This window comes from Pholis gunnellus (assembly GCF_910591455.1).
Source record: "Pholis gunnellus genome assembly, chromosome: 14".
In the NCBI taxonomy this organism is placed as follows: domain Eukaryota; kingdom Metazoa; phylum Chordata; class Actinopteri; order Perciformes; family Pholidae; genus Pholis; species Pholis gunnellus.
The window spans coordinates 731,343-757,788 of record NC_136541.1 but is presented as its reverse complement, the minus strand read 5'-3'; the positions used below and the strand labels follow the sequence as shown (position 1 = coordinate 757,788).

General features: G+C 41.9%; 1 protein-coding gene across 2 annotated transcripts; it reads right to left on the bottom strand.

Moving 5' to 3' along the window:
- Positions 1 to 6,470: 6,470 nt before the first annotated feature.
- LOC306706755 (ras GTPase-activating protein nGAP-like) lies at positions 6,471 to 22,551 on the bottom strand. 2 transcript variants are annotated; one of them, XM_079173939.1, is made up of 13 exons: positions 22,433 to 22,551; positions 20,467 to 20,565; positions 19,004 to 19,558; positions 18,346 to 18,490; positions 17,021 to 17,165; positions 15,655 to 15,894; positions 14,067 to 14,268; positions 12,587 to 12,786; positions 10,985 to 11,906; positions 10,239 to 10,406; positions 9,597 to 9,799; positions 9,390 to 9,477; positions 6,471 to 7,167 (listed from the first exon to the last, which is right to left on the bottom strand). In XM_079173939.1, the coding sequence occupies exons 1-13, from the start codon at positions 22,496 to 22,498 to the stop codon at positions 6,970 to 6,972; spliced, it is 3,231 nt and encodes a 1,076-aa protein (XP_079030065.1). In that variant the 5' UTR covers positions 22,499 to 22,551; the 3' UTR covers positions 6,471 to 6,969. The 2 variants fall into 2 exon arrangements, with proteins under 2 accessions (XP_079030065.1, XP_079030066.1); XM_079173940.1 differs by having other exon boundaries at positions 12,587 to 12,765.
- Positions 22,552 to 26,446: the final 3,895 nt, after the last annotated feature.

The window sequence follows — 26,446 nt, the reverse complement described above, 5'->3', positions numbered from 1 at the left end:
GAACTCCTCCCACAGAATTTATACAATCAACTTCAAATTTGGTCTAGATGATCTAAAGACATTAATGATGAAAAGTTACTGAAATGGTGTACTGACATTGAACGACCTTCGTTTTATGTGGCGCCCATGTCAGGCATATTTCGTGCCGTTCGCCATGAAAGAGGAAGTTGTTGTAACTACAAGGTACTTTATTCAATCTGCCCCAAACTAGTTTTGCATGATGCTGGTCCAGGCCTGAACACATCTCCATGCCAACATTTTCACAAAGTCATAGCGCCACCTACTGGCACAAGGAAGGTGTCATAGGTGATGGAAATAAATATTTCATATGGCTTTTTGGCTGGACCCTTTCAAACAAACTGTGTTCAGTGAATTATGTGCAAATGCAGTAAAGAAAAGAATTTAATGATGAAACCCAATTGTGTTTTTTCAGTTTGTTCTACTGGGGTTAAAGTCGAAAAACAGTCCAAAAAGTCATTCAATCAGGAGAGACTTCATTAGAATTTCACAATAATTTATTACACATTGTACAAATGTGAATAGTGCAACGTCTTTGGCGATTGGACTCCATCCTGAAGGAAGACAATCGATGTTGATGAAGGGAGTTGCTGCGGAGTTATAAACAGCATAGTATAGGATGTCGAAAAAAGTCATGAAAAAGTCAGTGTACCATGTCGAAAAGTCATAACTTTACTTAAGTTACTTTATTTTTAAAGTTGCTTTTTTAGTTACTTTACTTTTAAAGTTACTTTTTTAGTTACTTTACTTTTTTAGTTACTTTTAAAGTTACTTTACTTTTAAAGTTACTTTTTTAGTTACTTTACTTTTAAAGTTACTTTTTTAGTTACTTTACTTTTTTAGTTACTTTACTTTTAAAGTTACTTTTTTAGTTACTTTACTTTTAAAGTTACTTTTTTAGTTACTTTACTTTTTTAGTTACTTTACTTTTAAAGTAACTACTTTTTTAGTTACTTTTAAAGTTACTTTACTTTTAAAGTTACTTTTTTAGTTACTTTACTTTTTTAGTTACTTTTAAAGTTACTTTACTTTTTCAGTTACTTTTTTAGTTACTTTACTTTTTTAGTTACTTTTAAAGTTACTTTACTTTTTTAGTTACTTTTTTAGTTACTTTACTTTTAAAGTTACTTTTTTAGTTACTTTACTTTTTTAGTTACTTTTAAAGTTACTTTACTTTTAAAGTTACTTTTTTAGTTACTTTACTTTTTTAGTTACTTTTTTAGTTACTTTACTTTTAAAGTTACTTTTTTAGTTACTTTACTTTTTTAGTTACTTTACTTTTAAAGTAACTACTTTTTTAGTTACTTTTAAAGTTACTTTACTTTTTCAGTTACTTTTTTAGTTACTTTACTTTTTTAGTTACTTTTAAAGTTACTTTACTTTTTTAGTTACTTTTTTAGTTACTTTACTTTTAAAGTTACTTTTTTAGTTACTTTACTTTTTTAGTTACTTTTAAAGTTACTTTACTTTTAAAGTTACTTTTTTAGTTACTTTACTCTTTTAGTTACTTTTTTAGTTACTTTACTTTTAAAGTTACTTTTTTAGTTACTTTACTTTTAAAGTTACTTTTTTAGTTACTTTATTTTTATTTGAAAAACTTTTATTCCGTATCCCTGTAGTGTTGATTCAGAGTAAGCACTGCATTAATTACAACACCTTGCACATTTGGAAAACCAAAACTACACATATCTTTAATTTCAACCAACATATAAACAGTACAGTACACTACCTTACAGGTTTGGCGAATAGAAGTCTGTGTTCAGTGCATAATGTGCATGGCATGGGAGATGCCCTCGTCAACAGGCTCGTTATTTCCGTTAGCGATGACCTCACCCTATCAACCTTGATGATTTGGAACTTCTGCGTGATATCAGCTGGGTTGGAAGGCAACCTGGACCGGCCAGAGACGAAACGGAGGAAAAGCACTCGCTCCTCATTGGTGAACTCCTCCAGGCTACCTAATGTTCATCAGGCCTTATCCCGCCTTTCTGTCCTGCTGTAAAACTGTCACCTTACTCTCCTGATATCAAAGCCTTCTTGTACTACTGCACCTGACCTGCATATAGTTTGATTTATTTTAGGTACTGAAGTTGTAAAAGTTCCTTTTAAAAGAAAATGCCTTTTGTAAATAGTAATTACTGCAATTTAAATATTTTCTTTTATTGTTTTTATATTATGCATATAAGAACATGAAAGTGTATTTTATTACAGACGTATTGTTTTTACCTTGTTTTCATCGGTCAGTTTATGTATTGGATGCTTCTGGACTTCCGTGTGTTCAGTGAATTATGTGCAAATGCAGTAAAGAAAAGAATTTAATGATGAAACCCAATTGTGTTTTTTCAGTTTGTTCTACTGGGATTAAAGTCGAAAAACAGTCCAAAAAGTCATTCAATCAGGAGAGACTTCATTAGAATTTCACAATAATTTATTACACATTGTACAAATGTGAATAGTGCAACGTCTTTGGCGATTGGACTCCATCCTGAAGGAAGACAATCGATGTTGATGAAGGGAGTTGCTGCGGAGTTATAAACAGCATAGTATAGGATGTCGAAAAAAGTCATGAAAAAGTCAGTGTACCATGTCGAAAAGTCATAACTTTACTTAAGTTACTTTATTTTTAAAGTTGCTTTTTTAGTTACTTTACTTTTAAAGTTACTTTTTTAGTTACTTTACTTTTTTAGTTACTTTTAAAGTTACTTTACTTTTAAAGTTACTTTTTTAGTTACTTTACTTTTAAAGTTACTTTTTTAGTTACTTTACTTTTAAAGTTACTTTTTTAGTTACTTTACTTTTAAAGTTACTTTTTTAGTTACTTTACTTTTTTAGTTACTTTTTTAGTTACTTTACTTTTAAAGTTACTTTTTTAGTTACTTTACTTTTTTAGTTACTTTTTTAGTTACTTTACTTTTTTAGTTACTTTTTTAGTTACTTTACTTTTAAAGTTACTTTACTTTTAAAGTTACTTTTTTAGTTACTTTACTTTTTTAGTTACTTTTAAAGTTACTTTACTTTTAAAGTTAACACATATCTTTAATTTCAACCAACATATAAACAGTACAGTACACTACCTTACAGGATTGGCGAATAGAAGTCTGTGTTCAGTGCATAATGTGCATGGCATGGGAGATGCCCTCGTCAACAGGCTCGTTATTTCCGTTAGCGATGACCTCACCCTATCAACCTTGATGATTTGGAACTTCTGCGTGATATCAGCTGGGTTGGAAGGCAACCTGGACCGGCCAGAGACGAAACGGAGGAAAAGCACTCGCTCCTCATTGGTGAACTCCTCCAGGCTACCTAATGTTCATCAGGCCTTATCCCGCCTTTCTGTCCTGCTGTAAAACTGTCACCTTACTCTCCTGATATCAAAGCCTTTTTGTACTACTGCACCTGACCTGCATATAGTTTGATTTATTTTAGGTACTGAAGTTGTAAAAGTTCCTTTTAAAAGAAAATGCCTTTTGTAAATAGTAATTACTGCAATTTAAATATTTTCCTTTATTGTTTTTATATTATGCATATAAGAACATGAAAGTGTATTTTATTACAGACGTATTATTTTTACCTTGTTTTCATCGGTCAGTTTATGTATTGGATGCTTCTGGACTTCCGTGTGTTTAGTGAATTATGTGCAAATGCAGTAAAGAAAAGAATTTAATGATGAAACCCAATTGTGTTTTTTCAGTTTGTTCTACTGGGGTTAAAGTCAAAAAACAGTCCAAAAAGTCATTCAATCAGGAGAGACTTCATTAGAATTTCACAATAATTTATTACACATTGTACAAATGTGAATAGTGCAACGTCTTTGGCGATTGGACTCCATCCTGAAGGAAGACAATCAATGTTGATGAAGGGAGTTGCTGCGGAGTTATAAACAGCATAGTACAGGATGTCGAAAAAAGTCATGAAAAAGTCAGTGTACCATGTCGAAAAGTCATAACTTTACTTAAGTTACTTTATTTTTAGGGCCCGAGCACCGACAACGTCGGGTCCGCGAGGTCCCTATTGTATCTGTAGGAATTATTATTATACCCTATGATGAAAAACCGTTTAAGGGTATCTGACATGTCCCCAACCTCCCCATATTTGGCGAGCATATCAGGACTGCGGGAAATTTTGATATTTTATGGGTCCAATGCTCAAGCATACAAAATTACTCGCTAGCGCCACCTAGATAATGGAAAGGCAAGCCCCGACAGCCCGTATGTCCAAATTACTTAAGATTTTACAGACATGAGCAACTGAATGAGTTCTACAAAAAATCCTCTTGGGACCCTAAGCTCCGCCTACCAACATTTTCCACCATTTTGAATTTTGTAAAAAAAAAAAAAAAATCACTTCTCCTAGACCCTGGGTCTGATTGGTACCAAATTTGCTGTGAATCATTATTGGATATATATCATCAACAGTTATGAAAAGTTTCTTGATATCTTATTGCATTAAGAATATATGGACCAATGAATTTCATGAGGAGTTGGCCTTCGACAGCAATATATATAACTTCAAAACCATGTGGCTTATCATCACGAAATCTGTAGCATATGTTCACATTGTGTCCTGTAACATACCCTCAAATTTTTATTCCATACAACCTCTAGGGGCCGATGCAGTAATACTCCCATTTCTTTGCATTTTTAGACATTTTTCATTGTTTTCAGGCATTGTACTTTAACGAACTCCTCCCACAGAATTTATACAATCAACTTCCAAATTTGGTCAAGATGATCTAAAGACATTAATGATGAAAAGTTACTGAAATGGTGTACTGACATTGAACGACCTTCGTTTTATTAGGCGCCCATGTCAGGCACATTTCGTGCCGTTCGCCATGAAAGAGGAAGTTGTTGTAACTACAAGGTACTTTATTCAATCTGCCCCAAATGTGTTATGCATGATGCTGGTCCAGGCCTGAACACATCTCCATGCCAACATTTTCACAAAGTCATAGCGCCACCTACTGGCACAAGGAAATGACAAGTTTTATACTTTGACGTATTCCGACTAGGAAGTTTCCCAGATCAGTCTAAAATGTGGTAAGGTAAGCCGTAAGACAATGATGATGCTTCATTGTGAATATTGTGAGTTGTCGTTAAACGCTGTTGCCGTGGCAACGCGTCATTCGCCATGAAAAATTAAGCTTATTTTTCTGTGACTTAGAATGCTCAACAAGCCTTGGAACTTTGCACAGGTGTCATAGGTGATGGAAATAAATATTTCATATGGCTTTTTGGCTTGACACTTTCAAATTGCCTCGATAGCGCCCCCTACAAATATTCAAAAACCCAGCCCCAGCGCTACATTTGACCTACATGTATCAAATTTAGTAGGCACGTGTGTCACATGAAGACTTTCAAAAAAGTGTCTTGGGACCATGCTCTAAATTTAACAAGAAGTCGGCCATTTTGATTTTTGTGTGAATTTCCCCATGATTTCTAGTCGCTATACTTTAACGAACTTCTCCTAGGGACTTTGTCAGATCCACTTCAAATTTGGTCAGTACAATCTAAAGACCTTTGCAATTACAAGTTAGTCAAAGCTTTACGTTTGATGGAATGGCGTAGCCGTGGCATGGCGGCCATTTTAAGTGATTCGCCGTTAAACAACAAGCTGATGTAACTCCACTGGACTTGCTCAAATCTGTTCCAAACTTGCCATACTTGATAATAGTCATGGCCTGAGGATGTCTATGAGCCAATTTCCACTTAAAGTCATAGTGCCACCTACTGGCAACAGGAAGACAGCGTTATGTGACACTGAATTTGATATACATGATGTGGTCTATATTTGATATAGAGCAACATAATGCATGTTTGCGCGTGTTCTCTAGCACCACATAGTGGATACAGGAACTGGTGAAATATTTGCACTCCATAATTTCCAGTGTCACACAGTCCAAGCATTAAAAATACGTCTACCTTGTGGGCTCGCTGTCTGATGGTCGCAGATATTTATGGCCGCTTCTGCCGGCATCCCGCCAGTACCTCCGACGTGCGGGAGGATACGAGGGCCCGTACATCGCTGCTTGCAGCTTTAATTTTTATTTTATTTTGGAGATCGACGGGTTGGCGACCACTGCTTTAGAGCCTCACTTTTAAAAAAGAGGTTAATGTCCTTAAAGATCAAAAACTGCCATAAAAATACTATAAATTACCAAATAATTCATTTTCAGCATAAAACGGTTTACAAGAATTTCCTAGATTATTAATTAACATGTATTGGGTCCATAATGCAGCAGTGATGCCCCTAGTGGACACCAAGAGAACAACATGTATTATAGATTAAAGAATGCATGATTTTATGCTGTTAATTTCGTGGAATTATTAAATTTATTAATAAAGGAGCTGCAGTGTTCATTATTCATCAACACAAATGCAAAACAATGTAAAGTTATTAAACTGTAATCCAACCGTTCGCTTCCATGGAGACACAATGAGAGCACTCAGAACTATCCGGCAGCTTTTATTGTGAAGGTGTGACAGCAGACAGGTGACCTGATGCTACAGGTGAGTTCAGTAGATCAGCAACGAGGAATAAATAAAAGAACAAAAGAACTCGTCAGGTAAACAAAACAAAACAACTTCACAAAAATCAACTTCGGCCTCGACAACAAACAGGATTCAAATAAAAACAATAAAAAAAAATCTGTTAGAAAACTCGAGTGCGTTTTAGTTTTTGGTTTGTTTCTTCCTCACTGTGCTTCTGTGACCACACACACACACACACACACACACACACACACACACACACACACACACACACTCTCTCTGTACACTGAACAGATCAAACCTTCAGTATTTACACTCGTATTTATAGACTCTATGTAGATTCATCCGTTTTAATTATGAATCATTACAAATATGCTGTTTTAATTTCAACTCTCTCTCTCTCTCTCTCTCTCTCTCTCTGATCGTTTAAGCCCCGCCTCTCTTGTCTCTTGTCGGCCAATCAGCAGCTGCTGTTCTTGAACTCTCCGTTCTCAGTGATGGACAGTTTGGTGGGGTTGGGGGGGCTGATGGGGTTGGGGGGGTTGTTGAGGGGCGACAGGCCGTTGCGGAGGTTCTGCGCGCTGTAGCGCTCCTTCACCTGCGTCAGCGCCGCCATCAGCCGCGAGTTCGCCGCGTCCAGCGAGTCGATCCGCTTCTCCTGATGGGATAGAAACAGAAAAAACAAGTTTTACAAACTAAATAATCTCCTTAATTAACCCTTAAAGACACGTCGCCTAAAAACTAACCTCTTATAGCAGAAATCATTCATTACAAACTAAAACGCACCTTTATTTTGAAAGTAAGTAGATTTACTTTCATCTTAAACACAATAACAACCTCACTAATGAGTTTAAAGTGTTACTGAAGATAAATGATTTAATACATATTTATTCACGTATTAAAAGCTTTATTAGTTGTAAATAAATGGCTTAATTAATAATCTGTAATATATTAAAGGCATCAAATGTTTTAATGATTACATTTATCCCATAAAGTGCACTTTGCTGTATAGTTGGTAAAATAATGAAACGAACATAAATAATAATAATTAAAACATCTTCAGGAGAGTAATTCTATTTTTAGATTCTTGTTCATTATTAATGAAACAATGATTTTTATAAATGTATAAAACACGTGAAGAAGAACTTAACGGGTTATAAATAAGTGAAACGTGATTATTTCATCGTTTTAACGTTTAAGTTTCCTTTCACTACATTTCATGAATTAATGTAAAATACAGCGATGAGGGTTTTTACAGGATGAATGTGAGGATTATTCATGAACATGTTTTTAAAGTGAAACATCTTTAAAAGTTACAAACAGCCTGAACGTTGTAAGATATAAATGTGTAACTCTGTAATAAGTCAGAGACGGTTCATTAAACCTGCACAGATAGAAAAGATCAGATTTAGATCATTTTAAGGTGAAAATAAAGGAATTTGGTTTCAGAGTAAAGTTGTGACGTGAAAATAAAACTGTGAACAAAGATCAACAGCAGGAAATATAAACGGCCCAAAACAAAGAAAGACAGGAAACAAAGAGAACGAGAGATCCAAGCAGGAAGTCAAAGCGCTGATCTTTGATCCGCCTGAGACCCGAGAGACCCGAGAGACCCGAGCAGGCGAGTCTAGAGAGCTCTGGTGCTGCAGAGGAGGGAGGGGTGTGTGTGTGTGTGTGTGTGTGTGGTGGTGGTGGTGGGGGGGGGGGGGGGTGAAGGGGGGGGGCAGCCAAACAGAAATGAAACCAGCTCAGACCGCCACAAACCACCAGCAGCCTGAGACCAGACGAGTCCGTCACACTGACCCGTCGTACTCACGGTTCACTTAAATGAAGCTGAAGCTACAGAGTGAATCATGACGAATCAGCGTTTCTACTGTCTATGAGCAGCTCTCATCATGTAACAGCTAACGGTGCTAGCAGTGCAAAACACATCTAACAGAGCTAACAGTGCTAACAGAGCAGAGAGCTAACAGTGCTGACAGAGCTAACAGAGCTAACAGTGCTAACAGCGCTAACAGAGCAGAGAGCTAACAGAGCTAACAGAGCTAACAGTGCTAACAGCGCTAACAGTGCTAACAGTGCAGAGGGATCTATGTCTATAGAGCTGTATAATGATCTGGTTGTTTTACAGGACTGTACCTAATACAAATGGAACAAAGTCTGTTTATAACAACTGATGCTGCTCTCACAACAACGCTATGAATGCTGGGTAATAACCATGTCTGCTCTGTGATTGGCTACTTGGGTGTGTTGGCGCTGGTTGTTTACGGCGTTTTAGTTTTTTCCTTCTGAAAGTAGCATGGGGGGGGTGGGGGTGAGGGAGGGGGCGGGGCCACAGTCACTACTTGCCTGATTGGTTTATTTCACATCCGTTACTGACCTGAAATCAGTGAAGAGACCAACAGGAAACCAGCTCATGTTTCAGAGTAAAGGTTCATACAGTAACAGGAAACCAGCTCATGTTTCAGAGTAAAGGTTCATACAGTAACAGGAAACCAGCTCATGTTTCAGAGTAAAGGTTCAAACAGCAACAGGAAACCAGCTCATGTTTCAGAGTAAAGGCTCAGACAGTAACAGGAAACCAGCTCATGTTTCAGAGTAAAGGTTCATACAATAACAGGAAACCAGCTCATGTTTCAGAGTAAAGGTTCAGACAGTAACAGGAAACCAGCTCATGTTTCAGAGTAAAGGTTCAGACAGTAACAGGAAACCAGCTCATGTTTCAGAGTAAAGGTTCAGACAGTAACAGGAAACCAGCTCATGTTTCAGAGTAAAGGTTCAGACAGTAACAGGAAACCAGCTCATGTTTCAGAGTAAAGGTTCATACAGCAACAGGAAACCAGCTCATGTTTCAGAGTAAAGGCTCAGGTGTGGTGTTACCTGGGCGTCAATGATCTTCTGTTTGGCTTCAATCACCGCCTGCATCTCTGCGTGGTCCCGTTTAAGCTCCTCCTCCACCGCCATCAGCCTACACACACACACACACACACACACACACACACACACACACACACACTAGTTATTTGTACCCGGGTGCGTTTGGTTGGTCTGCCCTGTGCAGCCCAGAGGGGTGGAGAGCGTCCCTACCTGCAGATGATGCTCTTCATCTGGCCGTCCTTCTCCTCCTGCTGCCTCCTCAGTCGCTCCTCGCTGTCCTCCAGACGGCGTTTGTACTCCAGCAGCAGCTTCTGCATCTGCTGCTCCTGAGCCAGCAGCCGGCGCTCGTACTCCTCCAGACGCAGCGCAGACGCCCGCAGACGCTCCTTCAGCCGGGAGATCTCCAGCTCATACTGCAGGAGGAGGAGGAGGAGGAGGAGGAGGAGGAGGAGGAGGAGGAGGAGGAGGAGGAGGGGAGGAGGAGGAGGAGGAGGAGGACATGAACATCCTGGTTACATAGAAGTCTTACTGACGATGGTTCTCCTCCAATATTCAGTGAAACGTGTTTCTAGTCTCTGATCTCTGATAATGTTACTTAATGCAACTTAAATATAAACATTAAGCTGCAAACCGATCTACGTCATGTTGTTATGTTTGATAAATAAAGACAGAGAGAGAGAGACACACATATATATACACACATATATATATATACATATATATATATATATATATATATATATATATATATATGTGTGTGTATATATATATAAATACACACACTTCATATGAGGAGAGCATCACTGTTGATGGGATTCTCTCTGAATTGAATGTAACCTGTTTGATCTCTACCTTCTCAGTGTTCTTTCCTTCCTCCTTGCTCCTCTCCTTTCCCTCCTCCTCCTCCTCCACCTCCTCCACCTCCTCCTCCTCCTCGTACTGGCCGTTGTTGAGCACCCAGGCTGCCGTCCTCTCCACCGGAGACATGGCCACGGCCACGGCCTCCACCGGAGACGCCACCTGAACGCACAGAGGTGACATCATCATCACACACGAGGTATTGTAATATTGTAATATTGTAATATTGTAGTATTGTAATATTGTAATATTGTAGTATTGTAGTATTGTAATATTGTAGTATTGTAGTATTCTAGTATTGTAGTATTGTAATATTGTAATATTGTAGTATTGTAGTATTGTAATATTGTAGTATTGTAATATTCTAGTATTGTAGTATTGTAGTATTGTAATATTGTAATATTGTAGAATTGTAATATTGTAGTATTGTAATATTGTAGTATTGTAATATTGTAATATTGTAATATTGTAATATTGTAATATTGCAATATTGTAGTATTGTAATATTGTAGTATTGTAGTATTGTAATATTGTAATATTGTAGTATTGTAATATTGTAGTATTGTAATATTGTAGTATTGTAGTATTGTAATATTGTAATATTGTAATATTGTAGTATTGTAATATTGTAGTATTGTAGTATTGTAATATTGTAATATTGTAGTATTGTAATATTCAGATAGACACAACCTGTAACTTATAAACGTTTAAATCTTCCACTTCCTGTGTCTCTGCAGTACCTGCTGTGGCAGCTTGGCGGCGCTCCTCGGGGGCGGAGCCGTGCTCTCCGTAGAGCAGGCGGCCTGCTGGCGTCCGGCGTGGCCGCCGGGAGTCGGCGCGGGCTCCGCGCTGACGCTGCCGCCGCTGCGCAGCGAGGCGCTGTGAGGGAGGGAGCGCGCCGTCCTGGCCCCGCCCCCTCCTCTGCTCTGCTGCTCCACCTTCACGATGTGGGCGGTGCCCGCCGTCGTGCTCTGTCGGGGGACGGCGACCGCCACCGGGAGGTCGGGCGTGGCGTGGCGCCGCGGTGGCGGCGTGGAGCGCTCTTCGCTCTGCGCGCTCTGCCTGCCGCCCGACTCGTCCAGGCTGCTGTTGGACGGCGCGCGACCTTTGACCCCCGCCTGGCTGCCGCCGAAGTCGTCGGAGTTGCTGCGGCTGTTGTGCGAGCTGCTCTCGGTGCTCAGGTTCTCGGAGGACGAGTCGCGGCGCGGCGAGTGGGCGGAGCGCGTGGACAGGCTGTGGGCGGGGTTACTCAGGTGGTACACGGGGTTCTGGAAGGACAGCGGCTGCAGGCTGCGCTGCTGGCTGAGCGACGGGTGCAGCGGACGCCTCGCCTGCGGCGCGCTCTGCGGCTGCCCGTCTCTGGGCGGGGCTCTGGTCTGGTGCGGCGCCGGGTTGGAGTAGTTGAGCGGGGGTGGGAGGGCGTGTCCGACGGAGGCCTGGGAGCCTGCCCTGCTGAGGCGGGGCGGGGCCTCGTGGCGGTGCGGGCTCTGGACGTCCTGCAGGTCCACCAGAGAGACGCTGCGTCCGTTGGGCAGCGGGTGGTCTCGCTCCTCCTGGTCGGAGAAGCTGGTGTGGGCGGAGGGGGGCAGCTGGGCCAGCGGGGGGCGCTGACCTCGAGCAAAACCCTCCATCAGGTCGCCCACCGGAGACCGGAGGCTGCGGCTGCAGGAAGAGACACAAGAGTCAGACTTTAAACTTCTAAACCAGAGGCTGAAGGAACGAGTACGTGAAGATAATCGCTGTCAGATTTCATACAAATGTTCAGGATCTCTGCTTTTGACTTTTCATCAGGTCAAAGGTTCTTCAGCTCATGAAACAGGAAGTCTTCAAAATCTACATTTCAGTAAATATTTACAGGATATTCAACCGAACTACTGAACACACGTCCTGTTTGACTTCTTTATCGGACTATAAAGCTGGTAAAGTGTGTTCACTTCCTGTAGTTCAGTCAGAGTTTCTCCTCCTCTCTCCTCTCCTCTCTCTCCTCTCCTCTCTCTCCTCTCCTCTCCTCTCCTCTCCTCTCCTCTCCTCTCCTCTCCTCTCTCCTCTCCTCTCTCTCCTCTCCTCTCTCTCCTCTCCTCTCCTCTCCTCTCCTCTCCTCTCCTCTCCTCTCTCCTTTTTCTGACTGAAGCGTTCGTCACACATGATGCGTTCAAGGACCGTCAGAAAGATGAAAACCTGACGATAATGACGGCTGTGATAAACGATGGTTAAAAGAAAACGTGTTTTTGTGGTTCAGAGGGTTCAACAATGTTCCGTATTAATTATTATTTATTGATATGAACTCTAAAGCGAGCTCGTCTCTGATTGGTTACCTGTCGAGCTCTTCTCTGATTGGTTACCTGTCGGCGGGGTCCTCAAAGATGCGCTGTAACCCTGACGACAGGCTGCCGCTGATGTTGTGGGCGGAGTTGTGTTCCTGGAAGCGCCTCAGCTGCTGCTGGACGGGCGTGGGAGCCGACAGGCAGCGCGAGATATCTCCCAGAATCCTCGGCAGCGGACCCAGCTTCGCCACGGTGGCCTGCAGGAAGGAATTTTCACCCTGGGGTCGCCATGTGTGTGTGTGTGTGTGTGTGTGTGTGTGGATGGTTTTTGGATGGAAGCACCAGGATGCAGTGGTGGTTGTGGTGGAAGAGCGGTGGCAACAGGAAGTGAACAGAAGGGGGGGGGAGGAGGGGGGGGGAGGGGGGGGGGAAACAAACATGAGGGAAACTTAATGGAAATAAAAGATCAAACGAGAACAACATGCGTCTACTGAACAGAACCTCAGCCAACACTGCAGAGCCATGAGAGCTCCAACACACTGCACAGGTGAGACACAGCACAGCGGGGGGGTGAGGGAGGGGGGTTCAGGCCATGCTGTGAAGTTCAGCCACGCAGCGTTAATGTAGTTAAATGAAGTGGAGTGATCTCTGCTGCTGATGGTAACTCATTACATCATCGAATATTTACATCTCTCACACACACACACACACACACACACACACACACACACACACACACACACACACACACACACACACACACACACACACACACACACACACACACACACACACACACACACACACACACACACACTATCACTGTCACTCAGTTAACACACAGGCTGTTTATGGGACACTAATCAGTCGGATTGATGTTTTGACGTAACCTCCGGTTCTTTAAAGTTCTTCAAAGCTTCACGTGTTAAAGCTGCATTCTCTCTAGTGTCCACCAGGGGGCGACTCCTCTGGTTGTATAGAAGTCTATGAGAAAATGACTCTACTTCTCTCTTGATTTATTACCTCAGTAAACATTGTAAACATGAGTTTATGGTCTCAATCTCTAGTTTCAAGTCTTCTTCAATACAGCATGATGTTCATTTAGTAAATGATGGTCCATTTAGAGTCAAACAGACCATAAAGCAGGGGATGCTTTAGGGGCGGGGCTACACAGTGATTGACAGGTCGACATATCATTAAGATATTCAGTCTAATGTGTGTATAATAAACCATTTTACAGATGAAAACCTCCCTACTAGAATAAATATCAGTATTTCATACGTTGACAGATCTTATAATGTTTTAAGACTCTTTCCACTGTTATTCATCCACACATGCATGTTGCGTTTAAGTGCTGGTGGAAAACTCAAACACCGAGCTGTTCATGTGGGATTCCTAGTTTAAAGTAATGAATATTAATAAAAGCTGTGTAAGTCATCACTGCACACACACACACACACACACACACACACACACACACACACACACACACACACACACACACACACACACACACACACACACACACACACACACACACACACACACACACACACACCTTGTCGAGCTGGGAGACGACCTCCCACAGCAGGGCGTGCAGGACGGAGAGCTCGCGGCCGAGGTCGATGTAGCCCTCGAAGCCCGGCGCGTTGGACAGCGTCTCCGGGTTCGAGATCTCCGACAGGAAGCGCATCATCCCCGCCCACTCGTGCTCCAGGAAGTCGTTCATGAAGGCCATGTACTCCTCTTTGTTTCCAAACCTGCGGACGACACGCGGACGTATTCAGACGCTCCTTTCCACGTTTGTCAGATTTCATTAAACTCACCTTTAGGACTCAAAAACAAACACAGAGCCGACTCGCTGCTCGTGTTAATGCAACATGTTAGGCCTCGCGGATTCATTTGAAACACCTGACACACATGAACATCAAAGAAAGAGTGAGGAACAGAATCTGTTCGATCTCTGGAGCTCAGAGGACTAGATGACATCAGCATGGGATTCTACCTGAAAACAACGTCTACTCAGCCCGCTGTGGTCATGTTTGCATGTTCAACGACGATAATCCTGAAACTTGATCAAATGGATTCTGGATTAAGAGGATCTCCAGATGAATTCTACTCCCACATACATCCCATAATCTCCTGTTTCATGAAGTCATCTGGTTAGATCCAGTGCTGTGTCTCAATATACGTTCTCCTCTTTTGAGTGCGTTCACACTGACTGACTACTAATAACAAGATGTATCTAGCGATACAAATAGAATCTGTTATTTCCTCATCATTCGAACTGTTTTTATGTAAATAACTCCAGATGACTTAAACAAAGTAAAAAAAATAGATGACGATGATAAATATTCTAGTTCAATGGCTTTAGGCGTGAGATGAACCGAGTGAAAACTTTGTATTAGCTAAAACAGATGTTTTATCTAATATAAGATTTTTATTGTTCAAACAATATTTGCGAATGAAAATAGGTAATAGATCGCAATGTTTGATATCGCCATACTCAGCATATCACAATAATATTGTACCGTGACTTGAGTATCGTAATCATTTCATATTGTGACTCAAGTATCGCGATAATATCGTATTATGACTTAAGTATTGTGAGAATATCGCATTACGACTTAAATATTGTGATATCGTATCGTGATATCGTATCGTGACTTAAGTATCGTGATGATATCGTATCATGACTTAAGTATCGTGATAATATCGTATTAGGACTTAAGTATCGTGATAATATCGAATTATGACTTAAGTATCGCAATATCGCATTATGACCTAAGTATCGTGATATCGTATCGTGACTTAAGTATCGTAATATCGCATTACGACTTAAGTATCGTGATATCGTATCGTGACTTAAGTATCGTAATATCGCATTACGACTTAAGTATCGTGATATCGTATCGTGACTTAAGTATCATGATAATATCGTATTGTTATAATATCGTATCGTGACTTGAGTATTATGCTAATATTGTATCGTGACTTAAGTTTTATGATAATATCGTAGCGTGGGGCCTTTGGTGATTCCCAGCCCAACAAAACAGTATGAAGTAAAACCTGATGCTGGGTTTGCGTAGCAGAGCTGTAGGCCACCTCCATGAAGCCCCTGCTGCTGTTGACCCGCAGACACTCACTTGGTGAAGTTGGCGAGATTCTGGATGACCTTAGCGATGAGCGTGAGGGTCCGGGATGTCCGGTCGTCGGGATATTCCTGCATCAGGTTGAAGAGCGACGGCGACATGATGGCGGGACACAGGAAGCGCAGGAACAGCGAGGCGCTGATCAGACGCTTGCTGATGTCCTGCTGGTGTCCGCGGGCGACGCACTGCTGCTTCCACGACGCAAACACCTCCTTCAGCTCCCGAGGAAACACACTGTGGAGACAGGAAGACAGGTGTGAACGAGTACTGGGACTACAGGTGTGAACGTGTACTGGGACTACAGGTGTGAACGTGTACTGGGACTACAGGTGTGAACGTGTACTGGGACTACAGGTGTGAACGTGTACTGGGACTACAGGTGTGAAGGTGTACTGGGACTACATGTGTGAACGTGTACTGGGACTACAGGTGTGAAGGTGTACTGGGACTACAGGTGTGAACGTGTACTGGGACTACAGGTGTGAAGGTGTACTGGGACTACAGGTGTGAACGTGTACTGGGACTACAGGTGTGAAGGTGTACTGGGACTACAGGTGTGAAGGTGTACTGGGACTACAGGTGTGAAGGTGTACTGGAACTACAGGTGTGAACGCGTACTGGGAGTACAAGTGTGAAGGTGTACTGGGAGTACAAGTGTGAACGTGTACTGGGACTACAGGTGTGAACGAGTACTGGGACTACAGGTGTGAAGGTGTACTGGAACTACAGGTGTGAAAGTGTACTGGGAGTACAAGTGTGAACGTGTACTGGGACTACAGGTGTGAACGAGTACTGGGACTACAGGTGTGAACGTGTACTGGGACTACAGGTGTGAACGTGTACTGGGACTACAGGTGTGAAGGTGTACTGGGAGTACAAGTGTGAACGTGTACTGGGACTACAGGTGTGAACGAGTACTGGGACTACAGGTGTGAAGGTGTACTGGGAGTACAAGTGTGAACGTGTACTGGGACTACAGGTGTGAACGAGTACTGGGACTACAGGTGTGAAGGTGTACTGGGAGTACAAGTGTGAACGTGTACTGGGACTACAGGTGTGAACGAGTACTGGGACTACAGGTGTGAACGTGTACTGGGACTACAGGTGTGAACGAGTACTGGGACTACAGGTGTGAACGAGTACTGGGACTACAGGTGTGAACGTGTACTGGGACTACAGGTGTGAACGAGTACTGGGACTACAGGTGTGAACGTGTACTGGGACTACAGGTGTGAACGTGTACTGGGACTACAGGTGTGAACGAGTACTGGGACTACAGGTGTGAACGAGTACTGGGACTACAGGTGTGAACGAGTACTGGGACTACAGGTGTGAACGTGTACTGGGACTACATATGTACCAGTAGGAGTTGATGATCTTGCAGAAAGCCAGCTCGCAGCACATCTTCAGGTTGCTCTGGTGTTCGGGCAGTTCACCGCTGGAGCATCGACTGGGATCAACCTCACAGTTCTCATCCGACTCGTAGAGAGCTTTGATAAACTCACCTGGTGTGACACACACACACACACACACACACACACAGACACACACACACACACACACACACACACACACACACACACACACACACACACACACACACACACACACACACACACACACACACACACACACACACACACACACACACACACACCGTTCATCAACATGAAGCTCGAGTGAATATTTAGTTGAACTGTCACAATAAAATACCTCCTGAGGAAACCTGAGGACTCATGTTACCGAACACACACAGCAGGAAGTTATTATACATTTCCAGCTGCGAACCTATAAATAAACATATTAATGAGGGCGAAGATATTTTAGTTTGTTTTAGCTCTGGATGACTATAAATAGAGTCATGAAGTGTTTGTGATGACAGCAGGTCTCCCGGCTCTGTGACAGGTTCATTCTTCTTCATCACAGTCGGAAAACTTTCTGAACTTTTTGAGATCTGTTTTTTGTTGCGTCTCTGAAATGTTTCAGAACATTTAATGACTGCGAGGAGGAGGAGGAGGAGGAGGAGGAGGAGGATGAAGACGAGGCAGCAGAGGAGACGTCTAACTTTAGCGCTCAGCCCTCCATCAACACAACGGCTCAGAGACTTTTGATCTAATTCAGGATGGGCTCCATGAAGCTGACACACCGCGGGCAGATCAAAATATCTTCAAAATAAAAGCATCATATTTGATGGTGACGGGTCACGTATTCTATGAAATCAATAATGAAATAACTTAGTTCTTCATTAAATCATTTTCCAAATAAAACTGACTTGAGGCGGCTCAGTCTCTTTTATAGTTTCTATTTTTACTTTATTCTAGTTGTAAATACCTCGTTGGTAGAGACCTGTCAATCACTGTGTAGCCCCGCCCCTAAAGCATCCCCTGCTTTATGGTCTGTGTGACTCTAAATGGACCATCATTTACTAAATGAACATCATGCTGTATTGAAGAAGACTTGAAACTAGAGATTGAGACCATAAACTCATGTTTACAATGTTTACTGAGGTAATAAATCAAGAGAGAAGTAGAGTCATTTTCTCATAGACTTCTATACAACCAGAGGAGTCGCCCCCTGGTGGACACTAGAGAGAATGCAGCTTTAACACGTGAAGCTTTGAAGAACTTTAAAGAACCGGAGGTTTGACTCCTGGTTGCTAATGAGCTACAGTGTGCTGAGACTCACCGAGCGCGTCATGGAGGTATTTCTGTCCCACCAGCTTCAGATACTCCTCGATGGCTTTAGTAGCCAGCGTGTTCTCCCTGAAGATCAGGACGTCGTGGTCGGCACAGCGGTCCACCTCCGACATCACCAGGTCCGTCAGGAAGTCCTGAAGGAGCGGGAGGAAGAGCGGACGATGAGTCACACGGTGAAGCGGCATCTCATCCTCCGAAACACATCTAGAGACTCTTATACCGAGACATGAGAGCAGGACCCTGGTGGTTCATTTCTCGTTTGTGAATCCAAATATGAATAAAGTGATCCTTGAAGATCTGTAGCTGTCTCGCTTACACTCGGCCGGTTAGGAGATACTCTAAGCTTTGGGTAAAGCCGCGGGTGTCCACATACTTTTGTCCATAACCATGCATCAAAGTATACATTTAAAGAAACAGCTTATTGGCTTTCTTGCCGAGAGTTAGATGAGAACATGGGGACCGCTCTAACATGAAGGTCTCTCTTTACCTTTGGACAGAGACCGGCTAGCTGTTGTCCCCCTCGTTTCCAGTCTTCGTGCTAAGCTAAGCTAACTGCGGCTTCATATTTACCGCGCAGACACCAGAGAGAGCTGAACATGAAACTCTTTTTGGGAGCAGCTTCCGGATTGGCCGGTGTAGACCCTTACCTTAGCCCTCCCGGTGCTCTGCAGGATGTGGACCAGAGCGGAGGCCATCTCCTCCTTGTTCTTGACGCTGATGACGGGCTCCAGCACCGAGCACAGCATGGCGTAGTTGTTGGTGATGAACTCGGCGAACTCCTTGTACTGCTCCATGGGCAGGATGGAGATGGTCTGGAAGCGGGACTTGATGCGGATCGACGGCCCCCCTCCTTTGGCCTTGCCGGCTGTGGGCGTGCTGATCGGGTACCACTTCTCCACGAACTGCCGGCCCGTCACGCCGGACACCGGGATGTTCACCAGGCCCACGTAGTTGTTCTTGTCCTTCTTCTTCTTCTTGTCCAGGTCGCGGTAGATGTGCACGGTGACGCTGCGCGTGGCCGGCAGGCCGGAGAAGTCGAAGTGCTCGCCCCAGAACAGGCTGTCGTGCCGGGTCTTGCTGGTGGTCCGGGCGTACAGGACGTCGTCCAGGCACAGCTCGCAGAAGTACTTCTTCTTGGGCGGCAGGTCTTTGGCCTCGATGATCCACAGACGCAGCAGGTTCTCCGCCCGACGACAGTTGTCCTGGAAACACAAAGACCATGTCAGTTCAAATATTCTAAATGCACATGAAGAAGAACTTCCTCTTATTCTGCAGCAGCTCCACCTCACTAGGTTTTACTGATACATGCACACACTTCATCTAAAGTTACTGTTTATGCCTTTATTAGTTTCATATGTGTGTATCTGAATACGTCAAAGTGAACATCGGGAGCTAACGGATGTTTTTATCACGTCTAAATACGTCAAAGTGAACATCGGGAGCTAACGGATGTTTTTATCACGTCTAAATACGTCAAAGTGAACATCGGGAGCTAACGGATGTTTTTATCTCGTCTGAATACGTCAAAGTGAACATCGGGAGCTAACGGATGTTTTTATCACGTCTGAATACGTCAAAGTGAACATCGGGAGCTAACGGATGTTTTTATCACGTCTGAATACGTCAAAGTGAACATCGGGAGCTAACCGATGTTTTTATCTCGTCTGAATACGTCAAAGTGAACATCGGGAGCTAACAGATGTTTTTATCTCGTCTAAATACGTCAAAGTGAACATCGGGAGCTAACGGATGTTTTTATCACGTCTGAATACGTCAAAGTGAACATCGGGAGCTAACGGATGTTTTTATCTCGTCTGAATACGTCAAAGTGAACATCGGGAGCTAACGGATGTTTTTATCACGTCTGAATACGTCAAAGTGAACATCGGGAGCTAACGGATGTTTTTATCACGTCTGAATACGTCAAAGTGAACATCGGGAGCTAACGGATGTTTTTATCACGTCTGAATACGTCAAAGTGAACATCGGGGGCTAACGGATGTTTTCTCAGCGTGTTCCAGAGGTGGAGGACTTGTTTCATTCCTTCATGATGTTTAACAGAAGGCTGGAAGGTGGTTTGAGTTCCAGCTGAATGAAGCTTGTGTCTCACCTTGTTGGGCTGGATGGTTCTCCTCAGGTTCTCCATCCACTTGTCTCTCTCTGAGGACGAAGTGCAGCTGAAACACTTGCTGCCTCCCGAGTACGTCACCTAACGGGTGAGACAGAGAGTCACATGTGTGAAAATACACCTGAAGACATCAGATATCACCGTCATTGTTTAACCAAATCAAAGTACATTAAATGTAGTTTTGGTGATAAACTAGAATAAATCCAGTAGTTTGAAGGAGATGTTTTCACATGAATATAAAATAGATATTAGAGATGAATTATGAGCTGTTTAACTTCCTAACATGAGCTCTAAGCTCATTATTATATAGCATTAACAATAATAATGACTATAAAAATACAATCTTTTATTTCATAATCATTTGAATTGTGTGTTTTATGAAGAAATAAACACTTTAAATTACTATAACAAAGTAAAAGTATAACATTTAGTATTTTTGATGATTTTTGGGACGATGGTGAAGATAGATATAGTGGATCCATGTCGACCAGCTGATGTAATCAAACAACAAAGAGATCTGAATCTGTTAATATGAATCATCAATGATCAATGATTAGTATCAGCAGCAATACAAATGTGATCCTTGATCTCTAAAAGTTAAATTTGGTCACTTTTGTTTCCTTTGTGCTGATCTGTGAGTGTTATGACCCGTCACATCTCTAGTAATCAGTAAAGTAACGTTACTTTTTAAAGGAGTAACAAGTAAGAAGTAACGTAGTAAACTTCCTCAGTAACTTGACAAACACTGGTGGTAACGCCGTTCCAGACCATAATAACTAACAAACGTGTAGAGAGGTAACGCTCAGTCTCTCTCTAGAGTCAGTGTTTGAGTTTGTCCCTTCTGGGCTCCTGTAGAAACATGGAGGACTCTGTGAAGAAGACTCTTAGTTTCAGGTGATTATGAACTTATAAAAACATAGTTAATGTTAATACGTCCCCTGAAAGTCTGAGCATACATGTGATGAATAACAATAACAATATTAATATATATATATCGTAGTGCTGGGCAGGTTAACGCGTTATTATCGCGTTAACGCATTCATTCATTAACGCAGACAATTATATTGTCGCGCGTTAACACAGTTTTTTTATTTTCTTTTTATTCAGCGGACACGCACGCGCGATCGTCTCGTTACAGGATGGTGACGAGTGGTGAACAGCTGTTTGTGTGGCGTCTCTTCCTGTTTCCTTCCCCTACAGTCCCCTGGGTCCTAAGTCCCTCCATGTACAGCTTCTTATCACCCTCTATGTACCAACGTACATTTATAACAAACACCACACATATTATGCTAATCAGTGTAGCATAGTGTCTGACCAACATACCAACAAAATAAATGATTCATTTAAATTATTGTTTTAGAGTTTTTAAAGTGTTTAGTTTGTAATATGTATAATAATCATATCATTTAGTTATCACTACTGAGACTTTAACAAACATAAAACATGACGTAGATAGGTTTCAGGTTTCAAGATGTATATTTAAATTCATCTCTGACACATGAAGATAAAGTTGTGAACACCGGCTGAATATCTATGATCAGAATCATTATAACTGTGTTATAACTGCTGCTGTGTGAAGAGAATCCTGCTGTTAACAAGAACCTGATGAGTTTAACGTGTTTAAACCAAATGTTGTTGACCTTTAGTTCATAGAGCAGCACTTTAACATACAAGAGCTCAACACACTACTTTAGATTCATTATGAACTTTGAGCATAACAATGAGATTAATCAAGATTAAAAATTGTAATCGTTGCCCAGCACTAATATATATATATATATATATATATATATATATATATATATATATATATTATATATATATATTATATATATATATATAATATATATATATATATATATAATATATATATATATATATATATATATTATATATATATATATATATATAATATATATATATATGTGTGTGTTTCTGTGGTCCTCACCTCGAAGCAGAACTCCTGCCCCAGGATGCTGCTGTGCAGCGGCTTGATGAACACGTCCTCCTCCATGCTGAGGTCCAGAGCCTCCACCGCGCTGCCGGGGCTCAGCAGGGACTCGTGGGAGGTCGACTCCCTCAGTTTGGGGAGACCGCGGGACCTGGGAGACAAAAACAACGGAAAAATGTGAACGACTGGAAGAAAAAAAAGCCACGAGGGCGTCGCAGGATGGCGGGAATACCTACGAGAAACAACCACAGAGCCAGGTGAGGGGAGAGCCCCAGAGCATCCCTCCTCTCCTCCTCCTCTCCCCCCTTTAACTCCCACCTCGACCCTCCGAGCAGCAGCAGCTCCTCTCCGTCTCGTCTGTGAAGCTCTCCTGGAGTTTGGTAGGCGGTAAACAAAACCCCGTCCTGGACCAACCCCCGCCCCCCCCCCCCCGGAGCGTTTCCAGGACAACAGCCTCTCCCAGAGCGAGCGGGCGCTAGGCAGCGGAGCGCTGAGGAGCAAGGCAGGTGTTTAACTACAGACTCTCAGGGGAGGAGGAGGAGGAGACATCAGCAGCAGAGGAAGTGGATGATTTTCAAAATAAAGTAGCGGAAGAGCTGTCGCGCACAAATGGATTCAAGTTTAGCGTCGACAATCTGTCGTAGCTCGTCAGTAACACAACAAACAGCAAATAAAGCCTCTTTCACAGAGACAACATGAACACACGGAGGTAAAGAGCTACATTCAATTCAACAGGAGAGGAGAGGAGGAGGAGGAGGAGGAGGAGAGGAAGAGTGTGTGTGTGTGTGTGTGTGATCCTCCTGCTGTCGGGTGAGTTACGTAATCCTGGATTAGTGTGTTGAGATCAACACTGATGACAACATCGGACTTGTTTCCGTGGCGACTGTAAATACAGATCCAGAGGTGAAAGTAACTAAGTACATTTACTCAAAGCTGTACTGAACAACTTGGCGACTTTCCAAACCCTCATGGCCACTTTCTTTGTCAAAAGCTGCTAGCGACACACCTGGAGACTTGTTGTGTTGTTGTGACGTTTGTGTTGTTGGAGACTTGTTGTGTTGTTGGAGACGTTTGTGTTGCTGGAGACTTGTGTTGTTGGAGACTTGTTGTGTTGTTGGAGACTTGTGTTGTTGGAGACTTGTTGTGTTGTTGGAGACTTGTTGTGTTGTTGTGACGTTTGTGTTGTTGGAGACTTGTTGTGTTGTTGGAGACTTGTTGTGTTGTTGTGAGGTTTGTGTTGTTGGAGACTTGTTGTGTTGTTGTGACGTTTGTGTTGTTGGAGACTTGTTGTGTTGTTGGAGACTTGTTGTGTTGTTGGAGACTTGTGTTGTTGGAGACTTGTTGTGTTGTTGTGACGTTTGTGTTGTTGTGAGGTTAAAGCTGGTAGTTCTGCTCCGTGTGAACGAGCAGCTGGAGCTGCCGTGAGCTCCTCAAAGCGCTCACAGCAGCCAGAGCAGAGCGGAGACGCTCTCCATCTGCAGGTGTTCAGCTTCATTTTGACACGAAACAAATAGTAACGTAGCTGAGCAGCTGCAGCACAGCAGTGACTCACAGTGAGTGCAGCTTCGAGGTCTGCTGACGTACGGAGGTTCACTGCAGTTACATTACGATGATGCGTTCAAGTTCTACTCTGGGAGGTAAATTAAAACGTCTCAAAAATCATTTCCTATGTTCTGAAGTCAGTAAACCATCAGAAATACTAAATGTTATATTATAGTATATATAGTATATATATTATTATGTTCTAGTAATTTATAGTGTTTGTTTTTCCTTCATAAAAACACACAATTCAAATGATTATGAAATAAAAGATTGTATTTTTATAGTCATTATGTTAATGAAGTATAATAATGAGTTCAGAGCTCGTGTTAGAAGGTAAACATCATAATTCATCTCTAATATCTGTTTAGATTCATAAACATCTCCTTCAAACTACTGGATTTATTCTAGTTCATCACCAAAACTACATTTTACAGACTACATGTGAACACATCATGATAACGTTATAATGTACCTTCAGCCAGTACTCATGTTCACTGAGCAGAGCCTGAAGGCATCATGATGTCACTGAAGTGAACCTCCGTTGGTTAGCCGTTAGCGGTGCTGCTAACGTTACTAGCTCTCCTCTGATTGGTTGTTTACAATGAAACATGATCAGAGACCAGAGACTAGAAACACAAGTTCTACTGAGTCAGTGAAACTTTATTTACACTCTGATGGTTAACGTTAAACTTTATTTACACTGTGATGGTTAACGTTAAACTTTATTTACACTCTGATGGTTAACGTTAAACTTTATTTACACTCTGATGGTTAACGTTAAACTTTATTTACACTCTGATGGTTAACGATTAAACTTTATTTACACTCTGATGGTTAACGTTTAAACTTTATTTACACTGTGATGGTTAACGTTAAACTTTATTTACACTCTGATGGTTAACGTTAAACTTTATTTACACTCTGATGGTTAACGTTAAACTTTATTTACACTCTGATGGTTAACGTTAAACTTTATTTACACTCTGATGGTTAACGTTAAACTTTATTTACACTCTGATGGTTAACGATTAAACTTTATTTACACTCTGATGGTTAACGTTTAAACTTTATTTACACTGTGATGGTTAACGTTAAACTTTATTTACACTCTGATGGTTAACGTTAAACTTTATTTACACTCTGATGGTTAACGTTTAAACTTTATTTACACTCTGATGGTTAACGTTAAACTTTATTTACACTCTGATGGTTAACGATTAAACTTTATTTACACTCTGATGGTTAACGTTTAAACTTTATTTACACTGTGATGGTTAACGTTAAACTTTATTTACACTCTGATGGTTAACGATTAAACTTTATTTACACTCTGATGTTTAACGTTTGACTCAGATTTCTCTGACCTCATGTTTCATCAGGATGAGAATCACAGCAGCGTTTTTAATCCTTCAGTTAAAAGGTGGAGTTTGTTCAAACCTGATCATGTGATCTCAGAGCAGGAAAATCTTCCTGTAACACACACACACACACACACACACACACACACACAGGAAGGGCTGGTCTCCTGCATTATGATGGAAACCTGATCCTCTACTGTCAGAGGAGGAGGAAGCACTAGCTGACCACACACACACACACACACACACACACACACACACACACACACACACACACACACACACACACACACACACACACACACACACACACACACACACACACACACACACACACACACACACACACACACTCTGCTTCTTTATATTTTTAGCTACATACTTTGTCCCCTAACAAACTGACACAAAACTCTACGTATTATTACTAAAATTATTATTGGATGTCACACATGAATGTCTGCTGACAGCTGATCACATTAATATTCACTTCTTAAAATCAAACAATGGGTCCTTTTACAGAGAAGTGACCGTGTTAACTGGTGACTCTTGCAGGAGTCAAACCTCCGCTTCTTTAAGTTCTCCAAAGCTTCATGTGTTAAAGCTGCATTCTCTCTAGTGACCACCAGGGGGCGACTCCTCTGGTTGTATAGAAGTCTATGAGAAAATGACTCTACTTCTCTCTTGATTTATTACCTCAGTAAACATTGTAAACATGAGTTTATGGTCTCAATCTCTAGTTTCAAGTCTTCTTCAATACAGCATGATGTTCATTTAGTAAATGATGGTCCATTTAGAGTCAAACAGACCATAAAGCAGGGGATGCTTTAGGGGCGGGGCTACACAGTGATTGACAGGTCTCTAGTCGCTCCTCCTCAGTCCAGATATGCTCACTTCCTGTTCACTGGTTGTTAAAATAAACAAGATGGCGACGGGCCAAAACGCAGAACTCGAGTCCACAAACCAAAGTGTGTCGTCATGACGACTAGGTCCACAGACTTCAATCGGTTTTAAATATCTGTAATTATTTTCTACCAAATGAAAGTTCTAGATATTTAGATTCTGGTAACAGAGAATGTATGTTATAGATTCTTGTGTTGCTGCTCAACACAAG

Bases quoted from the DNA above. Each gene is read 5' to 3' on its own strand.
- LOC306706755 (XM_079173939.1), bottom strand. From the start codon at position 22,498: ATGGAGGAGGACGTGTTCATCAAGCCGCTGCACAGCAGCATCCTGGGG. The intron at 19,559-20,466 runs GTGAGACACAAG...TTGTGTTTCCAG, and splicing joins GAACCATCCAGCCCAACAAG to GACAACTGTCGTCGGGCGGA. The intron at 17,166-18,345 runs GTGAGTCTCAGC...GTGTCACACCAG, and splicing joins ATACCTCCATGACGCGCTCG to GTGAGTTTATCAAAGCTCTC.